The following is a 23025-nucleotide window of genomic DNA, read 5'->3' on the forward strand; positions in this document are numbered from 1 at the left end:
ATCTTTTATAATCTATAGTTTATTAAATATAGTGATAATATTCAATTTAATATAAATTTTAATATAATATAAAATATCAAAGATTTTTTTAATTAATAACAGTAAATAACAATTCTTAATAATAATATTATTCAATCCATAATAGTTTTAATAGATTCGAATACCCCCCTCTGATTTTATAATTAAAAGAAATAAAATAGTTGATTAGGAATGGGATTTATAAATGAATTCTTTATTTAGATTATTATTAAGTTATCTATAAATAACTTAAAATTCGATTAAAGATATTAAATAGTTTTTATTATAAAATAACTTTTTTCCTAATATAATCTTGATTTTATAATTCTAGAATCATTATAATAAAAGTTTATTTATTAGAGAAGATAAAAAGCTAGAAAATAAGTTATAAAGCTATAAAGATAATTTGTTTGAATCTTTATTATAATAAATATAAATTAATTAGTTTTTTCTATAAATTTATTAATATTATTATTTATAATATTATAGTGTAGTTGGATAGAGTCTTTTATAATTATTTAATATAATTTATAAGCTCTATCTAATTTATTCTATAATACTTTTATAATATATATATCTTTTTTATAGAATTAAATAAAGTTATAAGCTGTAAGAAACTTTATATTCTTTATTTCTAATTATATATTTTATAAAATATTATTCGATTTATTTAAAGATTTAGGTATTATTGGGATACTTAGTGATAATAAAACATTTTGATTTTATAGTAATTTTATATAGATTTTAAAACTAGCAATAATTCTTATTAAAGCTAATTTCAAAACTAACTAATTTAAAATCATTTTAATATAAATCTCAATCTTATCATTTCCTTGATAAATATAATAATAATTTGAATTAAATTATGATTAATAATTAATTTTAGGGCTTTTATAAGTAATCTTGTTAATTAATATAGAATTAGAAATAATAGATTTAAGGAATATAAACTGATTGTAAGATGATAATAAAATAGTTTTAAAACTTTTATTAATAATTTCTTTTATAGAAATTTAATATAAATTTAGAATAAACTTTCTTAAAATGGATTTTCTAATAAATAGATTTAATTCAAAGTCAGATATAATATTAATTGAGATTGTTATATAATCGGGGATAATAATTGTAGTGGAATTAATTAAATAATAATATTTAAAATAATATATAAAAATAAACTTTAGAGTTATTATCATCTAGTTAATAGAAGGGTTATAATATTAAAACTATAAGAACCCCAAAATTATAAAATCCTTTTCTAAAAGGTTTATAATATAGAATAAATCTATTTCTTAATAATTATTAATTTATATATTCAATAAAATATAATGAAATAAAATATTAAAAGGTTTTTTATTAGTTAAAAATAAATAATAAATATAAGGAAAAGAATGTATTAATATATAAAGCTTAAAAACAACTTTTCAATTAATAAAATTATAATCCACAATTTCATTATCAATAAAACTAACAATAGAATAATCACATTAAATACTAAAGAAATTTCTATTGAGATTTTAAAAGATTTATTATTATTAATCTAAAATATAAAGAATCTCTAAATATAATTGATTTTCTAATTCACAAAAATAAAGTTTTTATAAAAAACCTCGATTTATAATTATAAATCGAAATAATCTTTTAATATATCTGGCAAAGGAATTGAATCTCCACTCTCCTTCAAATAAATAGAATCCTTAATATATCCTCCTAAATCAAGCTTTAAATAAAACCAAATAAAATTGGAGAAGCATAACATAATAATATAATTAAAAAAATAATTAATAATTTAAAAGAAAATCTAATATAAAATACTAATAATTGGGAATTAATTAATAAGTATAAACAAATTCTAATATAACAGATTAATAATATTAGTATTTCAATAGAATCCAGGGCTTTGATATTAATTAACCACAAAAAAAACAATTAATATAAAAAGTATATTTTATATTAATATTACTATTATACTTTATATTGTTAATACGTTTCTCTTTATAATTATCTTTAAAATAATTAGGCTTTTTATAATAAAGATAGAGGCTAAAACCAATACATTACTTTCAAATATAATAAGATTAAAAACATTAATTTTAATAAATAATATTTAATTATATAAAATTATTAAAAAATCAAATATAAAAGGAATAGCAATAGCAGTCTACTTTTTATTATAAGGTTTTGATTAATCATAATTGAAATTCAATTAATTATAATTAAAATTAATATTTTAATTCTTTTATTAATTATCAAAATAAATCTTTTTCTCTAAATTATTATAAATACTCTATTATCAAATTGTTTATATATTAATATCAGTAGTAAAGAATTTGCTAAAATAATTGACCAAAGTATTAATCAATTTTTAGAAAATCTTAAATTTGAAATCAATAATTTATTATTTTATGATTTTTTTATATTTAATAATAAACTATTTGAATTTAATAATGAAATTATTAAATAAAATCTTCTTTATTTTATATTTATTATAATCCATAATAGTTTTATAGAAGAAATCGAGGATTTAATATTATTTATTTAGTTTATATCAAATACTTATTATAGTACGCTATTTAAAAGATTAAAAATCGAAATCATACAGATTATCAATAATTATATCAAAATATATCTAATTATTTATATAAACAAAATTAGAAAGCAAATTAACAAGGAATATAATCTTTTGGAATTCCGATTTATTTTTGTAATCTATAATTAAATAATAATTAATTATACTATAAAATGTTATATATTAATTTTGATATTTTATAATATCTTATTCATCACTACTAAATTTTTTAGAAATAATAAAATATTTTCAACAAAACAAGACTTACAGATTATTACAAATAGTAATCTTTAATATTTCAATTGTATTTTTCAATTCAATAATTTTAAATTAAGTATTAGCAATTTAAATTTACACATCAATAATTTAAGTTTATAATAAATTTGTAATCAATTTGATTGATTTGAATACAACTTGAGTAACTATAAAATATACAATATTCAAATTATTAAACAAATCTATAAACAAAAAAACATTAGTTTCAACAAAATTAAGAATATAATTTAAGAAATAGAATTATAAAAATAAATCAAATACAAATACTAGATTAATCATTTTTGAATACTCTTATAATTATAAAATAATTTTATAGAATTTCTAGATAATAATGGCTAGAGTATACAACGAATTAATAATAGATACAATTAATACAATTAAAATAAACTTTGATGGAATTTAATTAAAATAAAATTATAATAGTTTTTATATAGATAATATAAATTATTAAGGTATAGATAAAGATTTATATTATATTATAAGAGTAAAAGAATTATGGAAAAAAGGGATCCTATTTATAAGAAGTAAGGTGCGCTAATTGTGGGAGCCTTAGGCACGAAGGCAACTAACGAACAGGTAGTTGGCGCCGTGACATACACAGACGAATTTTGTATGTAAAAATGATGGCCCACTTGATGATATGGTCCACTCAATGATAAATCACGTTAGATTTATTTTGAATTAGAGTTTATAATTATATGTAAATTTAAATAAAGCTATCCCCACATTCATTTATTTAGTTATTCAAATAATAGTAATATACTAAAAATTCGAATTACTTTATTTAATCTATATATATATTATATATATATTCTATTTTTTTTTATTTTAATAAATTGTTTAATAGATTTGATATACAAACTATAAAACCACAAATCAATAATTCATTCTTTTTGAAACGGATTGCTGCCACTACGGAATCCGTAGTAGTATAAAGAGCGGATTATTTCAGTGGATTCAGCGCGGATTTTGCAATCAAACGAGCCCTAAGGTCCTATAGAGTGATGATGTTCGATTTCCTGGGATGTGACTAGAGTTAGATCTCGCAAGCTTCACTTTTTCGACATAGAGAAGCAGCGCATCGGTATCGCATCCTTCCAGTTTACACGACAGTGTTATCAACTTTCATAAGACCAATTTCACACTTGAAGCCTACTTCGATGAAACATGCAAAATGACCTGCAGTCATTAGAGGTCTCACAGGAGCAGCGCGGAAAGAGTACATGAAGTACACATTCTCAGCCCTGATATTGGGAGACTGTGAGGTGTCAAAATCAAAGTTCTCCAAGTATCTGAACTGAAGATGGACAATTAGCTTAGCTCAATAAATCTCGACGAAATGGAGAATCATAAACGGTGTGGCTTATGGTTGGAGTGCCAGAATGAAAACCTCGTAGGAAATAGCAAGCACATCCATAGTAATAATCCATCTTCACGACTATCTTGTGTATTTGTCTTATTCATTTCTTAGAATCGTGCTAAAGACACTCTTAGTGAATCTGAGAAGCAAGAATACATTAAACACTTGGCATGATCTCTGGGAATAGAGGAATTAGATGAGGTGCATTGATGTCCAAGTTCCGCATACAGTTCTTATGACGTGATCAAGGATCCCTTGGGAGTTTTCTAAAAATCTGCGTATCAATTTAGTGGTTGTTATTCCAGACCGACTGATCGCTGATCTCCGAGTGAGTATAATTGAACCAAGAATCTATTAACTATACCAATGCAGATTTCTAAGACATGTTTCGCTTCCATCTTGCGAGCCTTGACCGTGAAAGCATTCGAAATCTCGCAGAGTGTGCTCTTACTGATCACTTACAAGCAATGATCAGATCTCAATCAGCTGCAATCAGACCTGTATGGTGAACTCTGTATCGTGCTATCGTATTTCGTAAACGGCCTACGTTTTTATTCGTTATTAATATGACCACCAGTGGGTGCATGATTAACAGAACACTTGTCAATTTTCAATATTTTTTATAAATTTATTCTTTAATTGTTTGATATCACAATATGTATTTTGATTGTTTTATCTCTTTTCAAGAATTAAAATTATTCTTGAAATATATAATTCGATATATCAAAAGATATTCACAAGTTTATTTTTGTACTATTCTGTGAGTTCGTATACCCAATGGTAGCCCCCACAACTGTAGCCGTCGCTTGATCCCAAAAAGAGAGAGGGTCAGAAGATCCACAATTAAGTCGCAACTAAAAGTAAGTAACAACACAACTTCGCAAGAACAGCCGAATTTGAAAAAGAAAAAAGAAAAAAAATGTAGTGGTAATGTCTGCTATCTGTTGCGAGCAAAAAAATTTAGTTATCTGAGCAACTCGTTACTGAGTGGTGCGTTCGGAACTGGTAAGGAACCTATTAATCCGGACGGTTAAGCCACTGCCGACTCAATTGAGATGCTTTGATACAGGAACCGACTTTGTTCTAGGATAAGTAACAGACAACATAAAATTGTGCCACATACATTTCTCCCAAAAAGAACTTGATAAAAAACATTGCGCGCGAGTATGTTGGGCACCCACCACCCGTAAGTTTAAAACTAAGCAACACAAATTTACAAACGTCATTCACGACGAACAAAGTTTCACCAAAGCCATGTCGCACATTCAGAATCAAAAAAGTCTTATTGTGGCGGGAATGGATAATCTTGAAATCAATTTTCAAGTTGGTTTGAGATCTACCGTCGAAAACAAGGCTGGCAACTCCACCATGGAACGCTTTCCGATGAGCACCTCAACAACTGGTAAATCAACACTCATCAAAACTTGCAAACCATCAAGATTTCTATGCTAACTGAAGTCTCAAGTGTCTCATTCTCATCCCGCTCCAACTGTCACTCCACGAACTAATGTTTAGATGGTGCGAGACAGTAATCAAGCCGAAGTTCGAAAGGCATCACCTACAAAAATGCCCAAGAAGACGTTCGGCTTCACGAGATCGGCAAGAAAAGCTCGACTCCGATGGAAGGCGGAAGAGAGAAAACAGATCGCTTTGGGAGTCCATCACAAAGATGAAATCCCAAAAGTTGTCGACGCTGCCAGAAAAGAAGCAAAGCGCCAATATAGAGAGGAAATGAAAGCGCGTAGAGCGTTAAAACGGGAGTCTGAAACGATTAAATCACAGAGCAAGATTCAGACAATTGGAATTGCGGATACTTCTAGCGATGTCGATGGTGGCTTCAGGGCTGGGTAACTATTGCTTTCATCCCACAGCAGAGACCATGCAATTTACTGATGCGTTTCAAAGTGACGCAGCACAATTGCCTCCACAGGCGGCAAATATTGAATCAAACGAGGGGATGAATGCAGATATGGATATGGATATGAGTACCAGATAGAGAAGCCATCGCACCAGGCGTAGACGGGTGGCCTTGAATGATGGTCAGGAGATCCATGGGTGAGAATGAGGAGAGTGTCTCAACTCAGAGCTCATGAATGGTGCTGTTCCTTGATTGAGTACTCAATTACACGGTGGAAGCTTCTCGAATTTTGCGGGAATTCTGATTGAATAAGGAGTCATACAAATTTGAGTGCCTTCTGTGTACCTATGCTCATTCTCGGGTGTATTAAAACGAAGTTTTCAGTCTCTACGTTCTCAGAATGAAAAAGTCAATCACGTAAAACCAATGCATCAACTTCGCCCTAGAATCAGAGATAACATTGATATCGAGGGTATCCTGTTGCATTTTACTCATGTTGATAAGGAAGTGAGGTCAAGTTAAAGTTGACAGTCTAGGTAGGTTAGTCATAATTAAGTGGGACTCTTAGCAAGCCACCATATGCATCTATTAGCTTTAGTGCAACCTCCTTTCTTAAGACCTTTATCTCAATGAAGATATTATTCATTCATCACTCACTACACGGCTCTAAATAAATCTGAGTACATAAATATTGAGAGTGCTTCTATCAAAAACTCTATTTGAGAAGCTTACTTTGCAAACTAACCCCCCCCCTCCCCTCCTCCCTTCCCTCGCTATTTCCCTCACTTAGTCTGACAGAAAAGCTTTGCTTGTCTTACTCCTACAATTTCCATCAATGACGTTAATCGCACAACCGGAACGGAGGTCCAGAATACGGTGTCAAGATTGAAATCAGAATCAGCCTAGATATCTTTCGCCGCAGGAGTAGCCTTCACAAACATGTGGAAATAGTTGGCGAGAGCTAAATCTCGCTCATCCCAATCTTGCCACAGGGTACGATCCAGTTGACACCGCTCAATGAACATCACCATGGGCGTCCAGCGATCATCTTCACTCCATGATAGCATATTTTCCACCACATTTCCAGGCACACTGAAGTATTCCAGGACTTCATCCCAAACCAACATAGGTTTCCCGTTGCGAACCTTCCCAACAACTTTCGACATCTCTCCAGAATTAAAGACTCCCATGTGCAAGTCCTGCAGCAGTCGGCCAATCAGTCCTGAGCCTTTCATCGCTGAGCCTATGTGCACATGAAGAAAGTAACCGTATGTTTCATTGAGGCTGATATACGCGTCGATCGGCATGTATCGAGGAACTTGGCCGGTGAAGTTCGATCGGGTTGCTTCAATTAACGTCTGGAGAGTGGAGGTCTGATTTGGTTATTGGTTGAGCTTCTGTTGAGCGGGACATGGTCGTGTTGACTTCTTTTGTCTCTGCGCAGTTGAGTTTGGTTTAATTGGATTCTCCGATTTACGCAGAGTAGCAGCTGGTAGGTTCGCCTTTTTTAACTTCTGCAAATTTAACTTTGACGGAGCTGCTTGAACAGAATTTTTTATTGTAGAAGCTTGTGGGGATTCTATCTCCAAGTTCTTTGAAACGGAAGACAATGGGCCTGTGTTCAACTTCTGCGACTTGGGTGTTGATTGCATTTTCTTCTTCAAAGTCTTCGGAGCACCAATTTGATCTTCTGCGGTCAAGTCAATGATCTCAGCTTGTCTGTAGTTTTTTCCATCAAACATCTTTGCATGGTTCATTGTTTCGGATGTTTTCTCCAAGGAAATGCTAGAGTTTGTGAATCCTGGGATAGGAAGCCGGCGCATATATGAAATCAACTCGTTACGCACAGCTTTATCATTTATCTCAGTGCATCCAAGGTATATTGCCAGTACCTTGATACCTATCAATTCGAGGTCCCAGTGTTTTTCCATAAGACCCATCTTAGAATCGAGAGGTAGAGGTTTCCCATCCAAGAAGCGTACCAGGCAATCAATCATTGTCCAAAGCGTTCCAACGTTCCATTTCGCAATTTTTTCGTGTTCCCGTCCTCTATTCTTGAAGCTCGACTGGATTAGATTATAGATATAGACTATTTTTCCCGGGATCCTGGGCAATGCGGCCCTTTCCGTTTTCGTGTGCTCTGGATCATAACAAATTTGATCTTTGTCGTCTTTCAATGTCCCATTGAGTTTTGAGTCAAATAGTACCCGAATCAAAGGTAACTTCTCGAAAACGATGGCTTCCGATGCTTTGGTCATGCGAATCTCTTCCTGATTATTCTTTAGGAATGTTGATTGGAAGGTGATTAGTTCCTGGGGTTGACGGTCTTTGTCCAGGGTACTTAGACAATGAAAACTGTTAGTCTTGATGAATTGAAGTCTGGCAGTTGATGGCTCACGTCCCAGTCTTTAATGAGCGGTGGAATCTTGTTGAGCTACGAACAGAAAGGCGCAACTCACCCAAAATTGACAGTAGGTCTTTTGATTTCCAAAGAGAACTCCATGATTACTAGGAGCTAAGGCGTCGTGTTACAATTTTCTCAGCGTGAATAAATGAACGTGTTAATGTTGGAACTTATTAGAAATTCGAGGTGCCGTTTGACGTGAGAACAGCTTCAAGCCTGTTCGATACGAATGTGAGTCACATGATCTGTAAATTATGCTGTAGTTGAACACGTGGGTACTGTAGTGCCTAGCATACGGCTCGGTTATGTAGGTAGACTTAGCTTCAGGCTTCAAATCATGCATCTAGAATAGAAATCTCCGAAATTGCTCTGAGATGATTTCAAGGTGCTCCGAGATACTTAAGCCCGTCTCATACGCTAGGTAGGAGGGATAAATATATGGGCACATTAATTTCTTATTCAACCCTAGTCAGAAATAGAAAAATAATCACAAGAGCATCAACTCAAAGAACAACGAACATGTAATCACACTATAAGGTTAACAAGTTCTACACTGAGGTTGTTGAAAATTGATTCATAGGTCAATCTACTACTAATTATTCCTATCTCTCCTTCTACCCTACATTTGTCTGTCGCAAGTCAAGGTTACATACAATACACTGCTAGCACCATAACACGAAGATGTTACAAACTATGATCGCCTTCTCACCGGTGCTCAATAACAGTTCCACCCGGTCGTCATTTGTATCACTGACCCACACTATTTGCCAAACCTCAATGGATCATTGGGCCCACGCTTATTCTTGTAATATCCAGAGCCTTTAAAACCATGGGTAGTCTTTCGTGTTTTGTTGTTCGGATCATCGCTCTTCATCTTCGTGCCCCAGGAAACATGGAAGCGTCTGAGGATTTTGTAATCTGCCCCCAGCCATTTACCCACTGCCCAAACTAAATCTTCCTTTAGTGCCATTTCTTCTCTGGTACGCTGAGGTGGATCCCCTGCCCCGTTGCGCTCCGTAAAAAGCAGCCAGAATTGGACCGCTAGCCATAATACATCTTGGCCCGTTTTCCCCTGAATCCAAGGGTCTAATTCCTTCCATCCATCCCAGCTTTCACCAAAGTCGGAAATAACCTCATCATAATACAAAATTGGAAATTTGCTGTATAGTTTCTTGATGTCACTTTGTATCGGATCCCACACATGGCCATCGCTTACTGGAATTCCAGAATCATCTACACTTTCCCCGGAGCCCGTTTGCCGAGCATTGAGGAAGTAGTGGAGACGAGGTGCACTACTAAGAAGATTTGTCTTGAAACATCTTATGTATTCCGGTGTGTAAGTCTTGCCCCAGTTCTCAATTGATAGCTCCTCCTGTTGATCGGTTGGGAAATCTGTTTTCAGTATGACAACAAAGTTAAGACCCTCGATCGCTCCTATTGGTGGAGGCAATTCTAATTTAACTACGGCGTTTTTAATGACAGACAGAGACTCATCTGTCTGTGACTCACTGGATGAGGCACTGTTAGCAAATAGTGTTAGCAAAGCAATACGAATAATGATCTAGCTCATGGGTAGCACGGCACTCACGAGATAGCTTTAGGAGCTTCACACCGAGGGTTTTCAACAATCTTCTCAGTAGACCGGGTTAATACATCGCTTGCAACACTCTCACAACTTTCTCCGATGGATCTTTTCCTCTTTCCAGACGCTTTTTTATGATTTCCCTTCCTAGATTTACCAGCATCATCAATTGGCATTTGTAAACCACTTTCTTTAGCGACAACTTCTATCAATGGAAAATCTGCGCCAAAGGCGTTTGCAACGGTCAGAGAAATTTGCAGTTCGTCATCCGAAAGATCTGGAAAGTTTTTCCTGGACAGCCATGTGTGCCAATATCGAAGATGAATGATAATTGTTGCTGGTTCAAGTCTCTTGATAGCCTCATAGCCATCACCTCTTGTGATAAGGTCGCAGCGCATGAGTTCTTCCAGATAGATGTGTCTTTCTTTTATCAACTTTTGGGCTTTGATTGTCGAAGACTCGCAGGCAATCGTGTTGAGAGAATCGAAGTCTGGATCGGAAGCCTTTCGTGCAAAAACCTGACGAAATACAGCAAAATTATCCAACAAGTATCGAGTTTGAGAGATAACACATTGTGCTTGTGGAGAATCTTCATTTAAGTTTATCCTTTTCTCTCGATTCTCAATAACCGTGAAGTTTGCGATCTTATTACTGTTTCTTTGCAGAATGTTCGTGACATGCGCTTGTAAACTGTCTATAAGACCGTTCGTTGTTTCGTCGATACCGTCGCCGGAGTCAGGTAACTGCAGCATTGAAGATAGAAGTTCAGCTCTTCGCATAGAAAAAGAGACTGATGATGGTTCTTCTGAAGCCATAATGATGGATGAAGGCTGTGTTGAAGATAAATCAATAGTTTGTGCAATATCAATCGGGTTCTCGAAAGGCGCATCAGCCTTAAGGAGAGCAGCTTCGAAAGAATTATGAGCGAAGTTTGTAGAACGTAAGGCAGATAAAAATCTATACGCACTGTGTAGACTCAAAATATCAAATATGTTGTACACTTTAGATACAGATTGAATGTAGCGGTGGCAAATTTCAATCGAATGAAATCTATATTTTGCCAGTTTCTGAAGAAGCAAGGCTGTGTGCTCAAAGCAGGTTGATACAAGCGCATAAGCTATAGAACATTCGATATCGGATGGTATACAGAGCCTTGTATTCTCGACCGGATGAAGGTTTCATTAACTGGCAACATGTTGAACAATGCCCCGGTACTCGTGTTATAAGGAGGAGGTTTTTGATGAAAGAAACAACATCGTTGACAAATGGGCCTTGGACAACATGCATTACGTCAATCTTTTAAGAATAGAAGCAGAAGGTCGCAAAATAACGAGAAATTCGCATTCGAGAACAGCTTTCCAATCATGCTCTCCAAAGACTAACTCAGACCAAGTAATTGGCTACTACCTAGTATGATATCAAGGATTTCCTTTGATGTTTTGATGAATTACAATTCTCACATTTTGAATGCAGTCTCATGAGTCCATGCAACCAGTGCCATTTGCTGCCATCTACTGACGCAACCTCATACTACTTTCTGGTATTGTTCATGGCAATTGATAACTACCTCATCTAAAATACATTCAACTTGACCACGTCTCTTGAAATCATCGATCTTTTTGGATTCTTGCAGAAGGAAACTCATTTCACAATCTCACATTGAAATAGACAAACGCTCACATGTTATTAATGTGACGTAAAGATAACAGAGAGATGAATGTTTTTCAGGGCCTGGGATATTTACTGGTTCAAAAGGCCTGCATTTTGAGATCTAAGCACATTGTATCATATGATACATTCTACGCTGCTTTCTGTAAAACACAAGTCAAAAGACATATCTCAGGATCCAGTCTTGCCCTTTGATTTCTACCACAAATTCCACAAAGTTATTCACCTAATGTTCTTCTCCTTGAGCTTGGCGACGTTTCAACCTCTTGAATGCGTTGCTGCTCAGCTTGACCGAAGACTTTTCTCTATCAGTGCCAGCAATTTCCGAATTCTTTGCTTGAAGTGAGCCCATGCTCCTATCACCTATGGCTATTCGAGATTCTGCTTCTTGAACCATCCTAAGCTTCAGCTTCTTCATTGTACGCGCTTTCAACGGCCTTCCATTGAGACCGAGAATTGCAGGCGCCCGTACGCGACCGTTTGCCTTCTTGTTCATAGAAGCACCAGGGTCAGTTTCAGCCATTCCTGGAATAGTGTCGTTCGATCCTTCATCGTTGTTGGAGATGGCGACATGCTGGTTAGAATCCTCCCTTTCCGAAACTTTTTCGGGACCAGCGAGCTCAATTGTATGGTCGTCAGCAGCCAAAGCCTTAGTAGGAACTGTTTTGAATTCTACGCTCGCGGGAGTAACATCGGGCAACAAGGTAGAATCTACAATAAAATCAGTCCCTTTCCTGAGTATTCAGTCAAGCATTTCAAGCAAGAGTTCTTGTTTGGCTGCATACCTGACTTATCGCACATTCCTTGGTTAGGCTGAGCATTTGTACAGAATTTCGAGTTTATGCTGGACATTGATGCATTTTCACTGTCACTTTGAATTGGTTTTGTCCTATGTGGTAGACAAGAAGTCAGCTCCATTGTCGCTCAGGCTTGCTATGGCTTTGTTGAAAGGGTTTGCCAAGAGGCAATAACGTTGGTAAGAGGCAGCTGACCACAGCGTAACTTAATATTAAAGAAAAAAACAGTGAATAAGACCAAGTAAACTTAGAAAGTGGTCAGCAAGGCTACGCGAAGAAGTCGTGAGACTTTTCTTGAAGCACACAGAGTTGTTCTTGGTCAAAAACCACCAAGCTTTCATATCCTACCTACCCAGCTTCTTGATAACGTTGACATCAGCCATGGTCAGCTCACAAGTATCACTGGGAAAATCGGAAGAATCGAACGGAAAAATGATAGCTGAATGGGCTCAGGAGTGGGAATCAGAAGTTGTGGAACTCGCAAATACTAATGGAAACGGGTGGTCAGAACGAGATTTGTCGGAGCTGGGAGAGAACCTGATGAGGACTTTGGCCAAGGCTATTGACCCCATTCTATCATCTCGAGTTACAGAATATTATCTCAACGCGTCTCAAAGTGCTACTATAGCACCACTACCTACCGGGTAAGATGAAGTGTTACTTTGGCGTAGGTTCGTAGGCTAATATCAAGGTAGAATGATTTTATCAAATCCACTGGCACATCCTACACACTCTGCCAAAGTTGGCAGTCAGTTAAGGGCTATCGACTTTGACAGTCCCAATGAATTACGACATTCTAAGAAAAATTCTTTCGAACACTATGACGGCAAAAATTTAGATGATTCAATTTCCAGGTAAGTTTGATGTCTAGCTAGATAGGCTTGCAGTGCTATATTGAAAAAGCTAACATTAAGTTTCAAGTAGAGGTACGAAGATTGCCCCACCAGATACACTCAAGCGCAAGTGTTCCAGTCTCGAGAAGCCTGACACGAGGCCCAAGCTACCAGAGAAGAACTCCAAGGGAACAGCCAAAGATCTCAAAAAACTTGCTTCGAAAGAATCCAAGGTGCCTCCAACACGTACTAGACTTACTCGTTCCAGAAAATCTACACCGTTCCAATCTGGTATATCTCGTCCACAATCGCAGAATCCACTTACAATGTCTAGCAAGAATGACCTAGTGAACAGCTCTGTGGATAAGAGCGTCACAAGAAATCAAGGTCTAATGAATGTCCGATTACCAGACGCGCATTCAAATACGTCAGAGTCACAAATTCCCAGAAAGCAACAGGTTCGAAGCTACACTTATAGGAAAGAGCAGACTGTAGTATTACCCAAGACCCTTAATCTTGTCATTGTGAGCTCAGAGAAGGCAGACGTCAGTCGGTACGAAGTAAGCGATTCTGAGTGGGCATTGTCTGAATCTACACTGCTGCGGGCCATAGTCTACGACAAACCCCATCCAATAGAGCAACCTGGCAGATTAAAGATGGTTATCAGAAACGACGATTCGATCACCATCAAGTGGAACGAAGTGATTGCTGACTATGCCAGACGAGGCAAGCCACCGGCAATTGCTATCCAGAGCTGGGGATTGGATTCTGCTTTCAAAGCACTCGGACCATGGTTTGAGCGGGTGACGAAGAATAGTGGTGAATGGGAGACATGGTCCGCAGACGAGCTAGTTGAGGGATCTAAGGTTGATTGGCTTATTGGTGCTCGGGACTTGCATACCATCTAGTTGGACGATCACGATGAGAATTTATAGCCGGATGGAACGACTGAGATTGTTTCTGATAAGCCGGTGGAACTTGGAATAGTATCCTGAGAGTGTGGTGGCTCGAACAAATGTGTAAGCAGGGATATTAGTTCGGTACATACTTTCGACCTCATTTGCGGCTCATGGAGAATGATTTACAGCGTCAAGTCAAAGGGGGTTTTCATAGGCTTTGATCGACTGGTTCGGGGAGAGATCAAGTCTTCTATGAGGGTAGATCAATAGAAATCAAATAAGCAGTGCTAGAAGCAATGTACACTTTGTGAACTTGAAGTTTACTTTCCCTTACAAAATTGGCTAAGAGACCACAGTATCTCCTATTTTGAGCCTCAATGCTTCAGTCAAGTAGTTTGTTTGGCTTTTAACTTCCAAGCGGAACATATCAAAAACCAATTTTTGGGTTTTGATATGATGGTCTTCGCATCTGCGCAAATGTTTCTTGTTGATGTCTGCTTTAAAACCCAGCGAGAAAATCATTCTATCGAGGTTTTGATGGACGCTTTCTGTACGGTGTACGGTCTCTCTACTTGAACAGACTCGGTGAGTATATCCTACCATCCTGTGAAACGAATATGAGTAATTGCCTAATAGAAGTCAGGAAATCAATTATTGACTTGAAAAGGGGATCTGGGGATGGAGGGGTAAGTGAGGGGCTTACACTTTGTGAATCCACTTCCGCTCCGCATCCAGTCTCAGGCACATGGACGTCAGACATTTTGTACAATACGCACCCCCCAATGAGCTCGGTGTGATAGAACTTCAAAGCAACAATGCTCTAGCCTGGCTTCGCTAATGTAATATTCAAGAACTGAAGCTATAAAATAGGGAGAAAGCTCTCATAATCTGAGCAACTACCGGTAGATAGTGTCGAAGGCATTTGTAAAAGACTAAGTCTCAAGGCTTTTTTTTCTGTAAAGTCACACTCTTCTACTTCATTCTATTCCTATCTCCTTCATGAGCTTAGAGTCTTGAATTGTTTCTTCTGAGTGCTGAAATCGAAGATCTATGGCGGAACCCCACCCCGCCTACTTATTAGACCATATAAGCACGGGACACCATCCTAAACTTCGGGGAGTTTAGCTCGCTTAGGTAATCTAACCGTGCTACCCAAATGAGTGTACGAACTCACGGGATAGTACAAAAATAAACTTGTGAATATCTTTTGATATATCGAATCATTTATTTTAGGAATTATTATAATTCTTGAATAGAGATAAAACAATCAAATACAAATTCTGATAAACAAACAATACCCAAGATAGTACACGAATTGACATCCATCGCAAGACAGGTGCACCAGTGGGTGCATAGACTCATGGGACACTTAAGAGGAAAAGCACAATTTCATACCAAAAAGAGCTGTTTTGATAATTTAATTAAAATTCAAAAAATTGATATTTAATTTTGAAATTAAGAATTATTATTTTCAAATATAAGAATTTTATATAATAAAAGTTTTATTTCAAAAAAAAACAAAATTCAAGTTTATATAATTAATTATATAATATTCTATCAAATTTTTTAATAAAAAAATATATTATTTGATTTTTAAATTCAATATTCATTTTTAAAATTCAATCTTTATATATTATATAAGTCTTATATTTATGAATTATATGTTTTGATTTGAATAATATTAAATGGAATTTGGAATTTTGATTGAGTTTTGAAGTTGATAAATTTGAGTGTGAAATTGTGCTTTCCTGTCATGTTGTCCCGTGAGTCTGTGCACCTACTGGTGGTGCCTTGAGCCTGATTACGTAATATTTAGCATAGCGCGCGTGCTCAGGTCAGAATCCTAATTGACTCACTCAACACAATGACCACATGCATATCAACATTCACGATTGAACTTCCAAATACGTAATATGGAAGAATCAAGGAGCAGGCTTGAGTTGCTTCCCGTAGAATCGATACAAGCTATTCAGTGTCTCATCGAAAACGTTCCTGATCTATTGTCCATCATTCTTACCTGCAAAGCCATATACAAGGCTTTCCTCTCGGCAGACGGACTGATTCTTAAGCAAGTCCTCACTAATGAGATAGGCTCTGAGGTGCTATCTGAAGCAGTCTTAGCTGCTTCAATATCACGCCACGTACCTGTCAGCGACGATGTCCTTGACGAGCCTGATAATCTTAAGGCCTATTCCAATTTGAAGATTTGTGATGCGCTATTCCTGAGCAAACTTCATTCTCATATTGTTTATTTCACGAAAGATTTTATATCGAAAGCTTTTTCATCCCCGATTTTCACAAAAAATAGTCCAATACCCATGTGGCGGCAGCTTCCAGCCTCAGATGAGGAAAAAAGGAGGATTCAACGAACTTTCTACCACTTTCAAATCTATTGTTATATAGTTTACGGGGGGGAAACGCCCTTCCGCGCTCATTTACATATGGATCAGAACAGAATCTTCTTCAATCATTTCTCAGTCTGGGAAAACGAACAGTTAGCTTGCGTTCACGATTACATGTTTCGTATCATTGCTCCTGGTACAGTGCATTTTCACTGTAATTCTTTTTGATGGAATGACTAACACATCAATGTAGGCTTCGATGAGCTCGTCGAATATGATGTGAAATGGGCCGAACAAAGGATGCAGTACGCTTCTTTTGATGATCCAGAATATATCGAGCCACTAATCGCTCGTGGTCTTTTCGTAATCCGCGATATGCTGGAAGCAAAGAGCTACGAACGAATTTGCAAAGCTTACTGTCAGGACTCTCCGAACTATTCATCACATCTCCTTGATCATGGACTCAGGAATTCCACAGAAGGTAGTGGTGAAGATGAATTGTATTATTGGCTTGAGGATTATTCCAAGGAAGATGATGATAAATATGTCAATAGGTCTGTATGGTGTGATGATGATGATAAGGGACCAGAACTAGTATGGAGGTGGGCACGCCAATTATTTAACAGTATTGACTTCGTTCTCTGCGATAAGCATAGATTTGAGCGAGAATGGGGCTACGTGATGTGGGATCATAGTCGAATTCTAGAATTGGGTGTGATGGAGAACGAATGGGAGACGACGAATGATGCTGAAAATGGTAGAGGATCACGACCGTCAAAAGAATCTATGGATAGGAGAGGCAAGATATATCTTGCTGGTGGTAGGGGATGGTGGACTGCCGAGGACGAAAGCAAAGTAGTTTGGCCACACGGTTGTGCGCCCTGGGATCAACCTAAAGAGCCTGATAGATGGGACTCAAAAGATGAAAGATCAATGGACGAGGCGAAGGAGTTGATAAAGAAGTTGAAAATACCTACTTTGAGATAGGTTTCTTTTTCTAACGACGCAAACTAAACTATCGGGTAGTTCTTGATGCACTTTATACTCATGTAAAGCCTCTAAGATTACTTTACGGAGAGGAAAATGTAATGTGGGGGTTTTTGAATATTGAACTTACGATACAGTTCATACAGAAATATAGTGTAATCCAATTAATCTTGAGCTTATGACTCCTGTCTATGTAAGTATCTAATTCATTTAAAACCCATAATGTTATACTTTTATCACGTGTAGTTACTAAATTAGCTTAGCTTAGATTAGCTAATCCTGGGCCAATATCTTGGCCCTTGGCACCATTCTAATTCTACATCTTTTATTCCACACATAAACCTCACACATAAGGTACTAAATATAGCTATACACTCAAGTGGAGAAGAACCCGAATGATATCATGGCACGTGTGAGATCTATCCCCCTAATTTCCGAGAAGATCACTAATCTGATTCAAGGCTGATAAAATTGATATGGTGTGCCCAGATGAGATGGGTAGCCTTTACAAGTAGCTCGTACTAATAAACATCAGACTCAGGGCTGAAAGACTTCAATTACAGTATCTCGCTTGTGATATTAGACGATCTGGACCCACAATAACTTTGTGGCATCAGAGTACGGGCAAAAATCACCAGCAAGAGCATGAACACCCACCGGAAGTAGAAATCCTATAAGAAAAAACAAATAGTGGATAAGCCAGAGCGGGGATCACTGTGGGAAGAATAAAAGTGCAAAAATCTACAACCTACGGGGGACAAACGGCGCGGGCCTGGTCGGTCGAAACCTAAGTACAGGTATGCCACACCACATGTCTGTTGTGATTTTTGATGAAGCAACGATGTTGCAACATATATTCCTTGCCTCTTTTTCCCTTTCTCATGCTACTTATTTAACACTCATACAATGCCAAGTCCACTGTACAATTTCATAAGTTCACAAACTACGATTTGTTCCGTTTGGACCTGGAGTGAGGACCCAACATTATTGTTAGGGAACGCAGCCAAAAGGTAAGGCAACCAACTTCTGAAAACTTTGGTCAGATGCTGCTTTTTGAAGTTGATGGGGAAGAATAATTTTACGAATATATTTCTGACACTACTGATAGCCAGCAAGTATCAGAAACTCTTGCAAAAGTGCTTGGCCTTAGGACCGAAAGTTTTTCGGATTTTATACACATGGACACAATATATGTACGCAAGTGACTGTGTGTACTACACAAGAGCATTTGATATGAGTGCTGATGATTGATTTATAGGAAACTGACAACTAAAACTAAGTATTACGTGGACATAAAGTTCGCTTTGAATTAATGTAAACCAGTGGATGAGGTAACTAGACTTGAATGCCTAGAATGCATACCGCCGGACTACCAATATATGCGTCATCAGTAGATTGCTATAGACGCTATAATAACACGGTTCAGTCCATAACACTGGACTTCGTTGACTGCGCGCCCCTACCGTTCCCAAAAGCGCACAGTGACCTCCCAATGCGTATCTCTCCAGGATTATCTCATGCTAAAAGGACGATAGAGCGACTTGGACTTGTTGTTCTTTGCAGGAAGTAGCTTATTATTCGCGGGATTGTCCGAGACGTGTTCATTTCCCGAAGTCTCCGCGCTAATGGCGTCCTCCAGAATTGGTGCTTCGACCATCAGTTTATCACCGGCAGAGTCTCCGTTGAAGGTTTTCTCAATAATAGATTTGGTGCTTGCCGAATTATCGTTGGTAGAATTTTGGTTCACAGGCTTGCTACCGGTCTTGCTTTTGTCAAGAGCTATCTCGCCCATAGACTTTTCACTGCCAATTTTTTCGCCAATGCGTCCACCACCAACAACTTTGGCTCCTACCATCTTATCTTCGGCGGACTGTGAGATTACTCCCAAGCCTGTAGAACTATTAGGATTGCTTGGCCGGTATTGTCTGAGGAAGCTTGTGTAGGGAGAAGCATGAACAGAAGAAGTTGTGAGATTGTTGTTAATCTTCAGCCTTTTGTTATGACTATCCGAAACAGTAATGTAAGCCTCATTGCTAGGTTCGGTTCCTTTTGTATTGACTTTTTGTAAATGAATTGTCTTGTCGTCTTGCTTCACATTGACAGAAGTGAACCTGGTCTCCTTATCTTTTGCGACATTGTTACTCTTCATATCACCCTGATTGTCGCTCGCAGAAACAGTCATATTTCGCTTGGGTGTAATGAGATCGTTCTCCGTGGCATTGACCTTCTTCCCATCAGTATTGGTGGCTCTTTTCTGCTTCTTTCCTCCCGTGCTACTATGCGCTAGTTTTGCTGGCCGTCGATCGAGAGGTTCACTTCTTATCTTCTTTGCTTCTGCAGATTTTATTTCGCGTTGATTGATAGGACTATTAACAGGTGTCCCAGGACTAACCGGAAAACTAAAATGCCTAGTTGTGTCTTTGCTATGCACATGAGGTATCATTGCTGAGGAAAGACGGGTAACTTCATATTCAGCTCCAGGAGACAGGACAGGTGAACTTGGATGGCAGGCATAATCTCTCGGCCTAAGGCTTTCGATACGTGAGTTTGTCGATTCCGGTGACGGCGTATCTAAGATGACAATCACAGCTTTATCTTGGGCACTGACGGAATTTCTGGTGTCAGAGAAACGATTTCCGGTTTTGGTGCGTGTTGTACCGCTATGAGACAGTGTTAACTGTTCTTCGTGAGAGGTCGGTAAATCTTGTCCATGTTTGTCACGACCACTAAAAACTGGCTCGAGGCCTGTTAAACTAGTCATAGGACGTTTGGATCCACCACCAAACCCCTGAGCTCTATTTGGGTACCTGTCATCTCGAATCTGTGTTGCAGGTAGGATGAATCCCACAGGAACTTGAGAGGCTTGTGAATATTCTATGCCGTCGTTATATTTAGCACCTGCCATATTGAAAATATTACGCGATGGCTTATCGCGAGCAGTGGGTGGTTGGTACTGTACACCAGGATGTGAGCTATCCGACTGTTTACCTTTCACCGATAGGGTAACTGGCAATGCAGGATGAGGTTGCTCCTGAACTGATTGAGAATATCTTGGCAGTTGCAAATGACCCGCGTTGGGCTGCAGTATTGATGGAATCCCGGATAAATATGTTCGACTCGAGTGCATAACATTATCGCCTGAGTTTCCTCGTCTTGTGCTGGGTCCTGTGAGGAGAGCTTGTAAATTTTTCTGATTATCCCTGCTCGCAGGCACCATGGGGCGGGGAAAGTGATTGCCCAATGGTAAGGTTCTCGCCTCTGGAATTTGCATTGTATTCACACGATCGATGCTGCTAATCCTAGCATAGTTTGCCACTTCTGCGATTGTTTCCATGTTTGGAAGGACAGAGAGACCTGTTAATAGGTGTCGTTATTATGTGGATCAATAGAAAGGTATGTATGCACTTACCTCGAGTATGACGGGCTTGATTGACTAAGTTGTTCTTGATGTTCCAAAACCACCCGAGATGGTCAATCATCTGGTCAATAAATGCGCCATCTTTTTCCAGCCTTAATTCCCACTCAAGATCAGTCCAGACTTTATGCGCCGAGGCGAAAATATCATTTGGTGTCCAAGGTTGTTCAACAGGACGTTGGGCATGAGTTATCTGAACTCTGGGACGTGTGGACACCCATGAATAGAATTGAAGCATGTTTTGGTACACACGAAGCAGATCATCCGCGGCCTTCTCGTTGCCTGGATTTAAAATGCCGATTCTTTGAAGTTCATCAATAATATCATGGGCCCAAGCGGTGATGCTATGACGATTCATCGATGGGAGATCGTTTTTGGACCGCGCAAATGGGTTCAACATATTGTAGTTTCTCAATTTCTGGATTTCGATGTGCAAAGGCTCGGAATGTTGTTTTGTTTGTGAGCAAGACGTGGTCGATGTCTCGACTTAAAATCGTTTTTGTATAAACCATTCAATTTAATACAGGGCTAGCGTATGGCAAGATCAAATTTTCTGACCAATATAAGAAGTTTGACATCGAAAAGAGTACAGCCAGTGAGAACGGGTCACACCATGCGGCAATTTCGTTTACAAGAAGTGAATAATGCTGGACATCGGACGATATGCTAAGAATGAGTCCGAGCTTTTATTGATGATACATGCTGGTGTCTTTCTCAAACGTACAATCAAATGAGTTCATTAAATCTGTACAAATTGGTTCGCTTGAAGACATGATGGCACAAGGAAAATCAAAGAAGCTCGATTATCTAGTTTTCGCTTATGAAAGGGGCTCTGGTCCCAATAATGAACACAGAGCATTATCCTGTACTTTGATTAAGAGACAATAATTGCTAAAATACAACGTCTTGAGAACCACGGCTAATGATGAGCGTAGAAATTTTTGAAGCAAGAAAGGTCAGTATCTCAGTGATGATTACCAGACAATTAGCCTTGAATCAATCATGAGAAAGAGCCGCATTTAGCTGTTTGTGATGTTTCGAGGCAGGAATTTCATAGATGGGCCAAGCAAAAAAATTGCCGAGAGGAAACCTGCGAGAAGAATGATGAGAAATATTCGTGAACAGAGTAAAGTGTGTATCAGTACTGGACGGCGACTAATCGACCTGAGCTTTATATGAATATGTAAATAGACCGGTAGTAGAAATATCCTTTGAGGCGGTAATGAACTTCTCCCGCTCCTTTTCGTTGAGTTTGCTTTAGCATTATACTTTTGGTTTTCACTAGCATTTTTTTTCAAGTGAATTTAGAAATACAATTTTTTCGTAAGAACAGTGCTCAATTATCATGTTTCGTATCTGGAATTTCTCCTATATTCTCTCATTTATATTGAAATGTTGAGAATCTAAATCTTGATATTTTATCAAATCTAGTCAAACGTTCAGAGCCTTTGTAATCCGTTATTCTCATCCCTATTCTCAAGTGCATTCTATTCTTGTGATCCTAGTCAATAATTGAAATCCACACATTCTCTCAATCCAATCCACGCGCTTAAGTTCTTAGACTTTTTATCTCTCTTATATATCAAAAACTACTACATTCTCTTATTCATACTTAACAATTTATAATTACCCTTGATTTTCTTCCTATTAATGAAATATTCTTGAAACACTCATGAAAGAGTTAGGCCGTAACAATGGTACAAAGTTTGATTGCCAAGCAAGATGCCAATGTCTGTGGCAAGTTTAGTCAGGATTTGATGAATAGCTTACACTACACACCGAGAAGCCTGTAGCTAAATATTCGATTAGCATTCGAAGGTAGCCCACCGAGTCTCTGCGCAAGCATGACTTGGTGTCGTCAAGTATTATGACCCTTGACTCGATTGAAGTTGTGATACCTCGAAACTCAAACAATGATGAGCTTTACCCACAGAATATAGGTATGGTATGTTTAGAACTCACTGTATGCTGCCTTGATTTTATAAGATTATTAACAGGGCAGGGTATAATTTCAATCATT

The 23025-nt window shown here is 37.4% G+C and overlaps 7 protein-coding genes across 7 annotated transcripts; 2 read left to right on the forward strand and 5 right to left on the reverse strand.

Annotated features, from left to right (window-relative positions):
* Nucleotides 1–6980: 6980 nt before the first annotated feature.
* EAE97_005555 (uncharacterized protein) lies at nucleotides 6981–7313 on the reverse strand (the record flags this gene model as incomplete). Its single annotated transcript, XM_038876067.1, has 1 exon — nucleotides 6981–7313. The coding sequence occupies one exon, from the start codon at nucleotides 7311–7313 to the stop codon at nucleotides 6981–6983; it is 333 nt and encodes a 110-aa protein (XP_038733404.1).
* Nucleotides 7314–7460: 147 nt separating this feature from the next.
* Nucleotides 7461–8581, reverse strand: EAE97_005556 (uncharacterized protein; the record flags this gene model as incomplete). Its single annotated transcript, XM_038876068.1, has 2 exons — nucleotides 7461–8433; nucleotides 8538–8581. The coding sequence occupies 2 exons, from the start codon at nucleotides 8579–8581 to the stop codon at nucleotides 7461–7463; spliced, it is 1017 nt and encodes a 338-aa protein (XP_038733405.1).
* Nucleotides 8582–9242: 661 nt separating this feature from the next.
* On the reverse strand, nucleotides 9243–10879 carry EAE97_005557 (uncharacterized protein; the record flags this gene model as incomplete). The annotated part of the gene is made up of 2 exons (XM_038876069.1): nucleotides 9243–10002; nucleotides 10071–10879. 2 exons carry the CDS (start codon nucleotides 10877–10879, stop codon nucleotides 9243–9245), a joined length of 1569 nt encoding a protein of 522 aa, XP_038733406.1.
* Nucleotides 10880–11958: 1079 nt separating this feature from the next.
* EAE97_005558 (uncharacterized protein) lies at nucleotides 11959–12584 on the reverse strand (the record flags this gene model as incomplete). Its single annotated transcript, XM_038876070.1, has 2 exons — nucleotides 11959–12443; nucleotides 12518–12584. The coding sequence occupies 2 exons, from the start codon at nucleotides 12582–12584 to the stop codon at nucleotides 11959–11961; spliced, it is 552 nt and encodes a 183-aa protein (XP_038733407.1).
* Nucleotides 12585–16174: 3590 nt separating this feature from the next.
* EAE97_005559 (uncharacterized protein) lies at nucleotides 16175–17590 on the forward strand (the record flags this gene model as incomplete). The annotated part of the gene is made up of 2 exons (XM_038876071.1): nucleotides 16175–16799; nucleotides 16857–17590. 2 exons carry the CDS (start codon nucleotides 16175–16177, stop codon nucleotides 17588–17590), a joined length of 1359 nt encoding a protein of 452 aa, XP_038733408.1.
* A 906-nt stretch (nucleotides 17591–18496) lies between these two features.
* On the forward strand, nucleotides 18497–18863 carry EAE97_005560 (uncharacterized protein; the record flags this gene model as incomplete). Its single annotated transcript, XM_038876072.1, has 3 exons — nucleotides 18497–18600; nucleotides 18699–18783; nucleotides 18849–18863. The coding sequence occupies 3 exons, from the start codon at nucleotides 18497–18499 to the stop codon at nucleotides 18861–18863; spliced, it is 204 nt and encodes a 67-aa protein (XP_038733409.1).
* Nucleotides 18864–19100: 237 nt separating this feature from the next.
* EAE97_005561 (uncharacterized protein) lies at nucleotides 19101–21405 on the reverse strand (the record flags this gene model as incomplete). The annotated part of the gene is made up of 2 exons (XM_038876073.1): nucleotides 19101–20944; nucleotides 21000–21405. 2 exons carry the CDS (start codon nucleotides 21403–21405, stop codon nucleotides 19101–19103), a joined length of 2250 nt encoding a protein of 749 aa, XP_038733410.1.
* Between the last annotated feature and the right edge of the window lie 1620 nt (nucleotides 21406–23025).

Source organism: Botrytis byssoidea (assembly GCF_014898295.1).
Source record: "Botrytis byssoidea strain MUCL 94 chromosome Unknown BBYS_009, whole genome shotgun sequence".
NCBI lineage: Eukaryota > Fungi > Ascomycota > Leotiomycetes > Helotiales > Sclerotiniaceae > Botrytis > Botrytis byssoidea.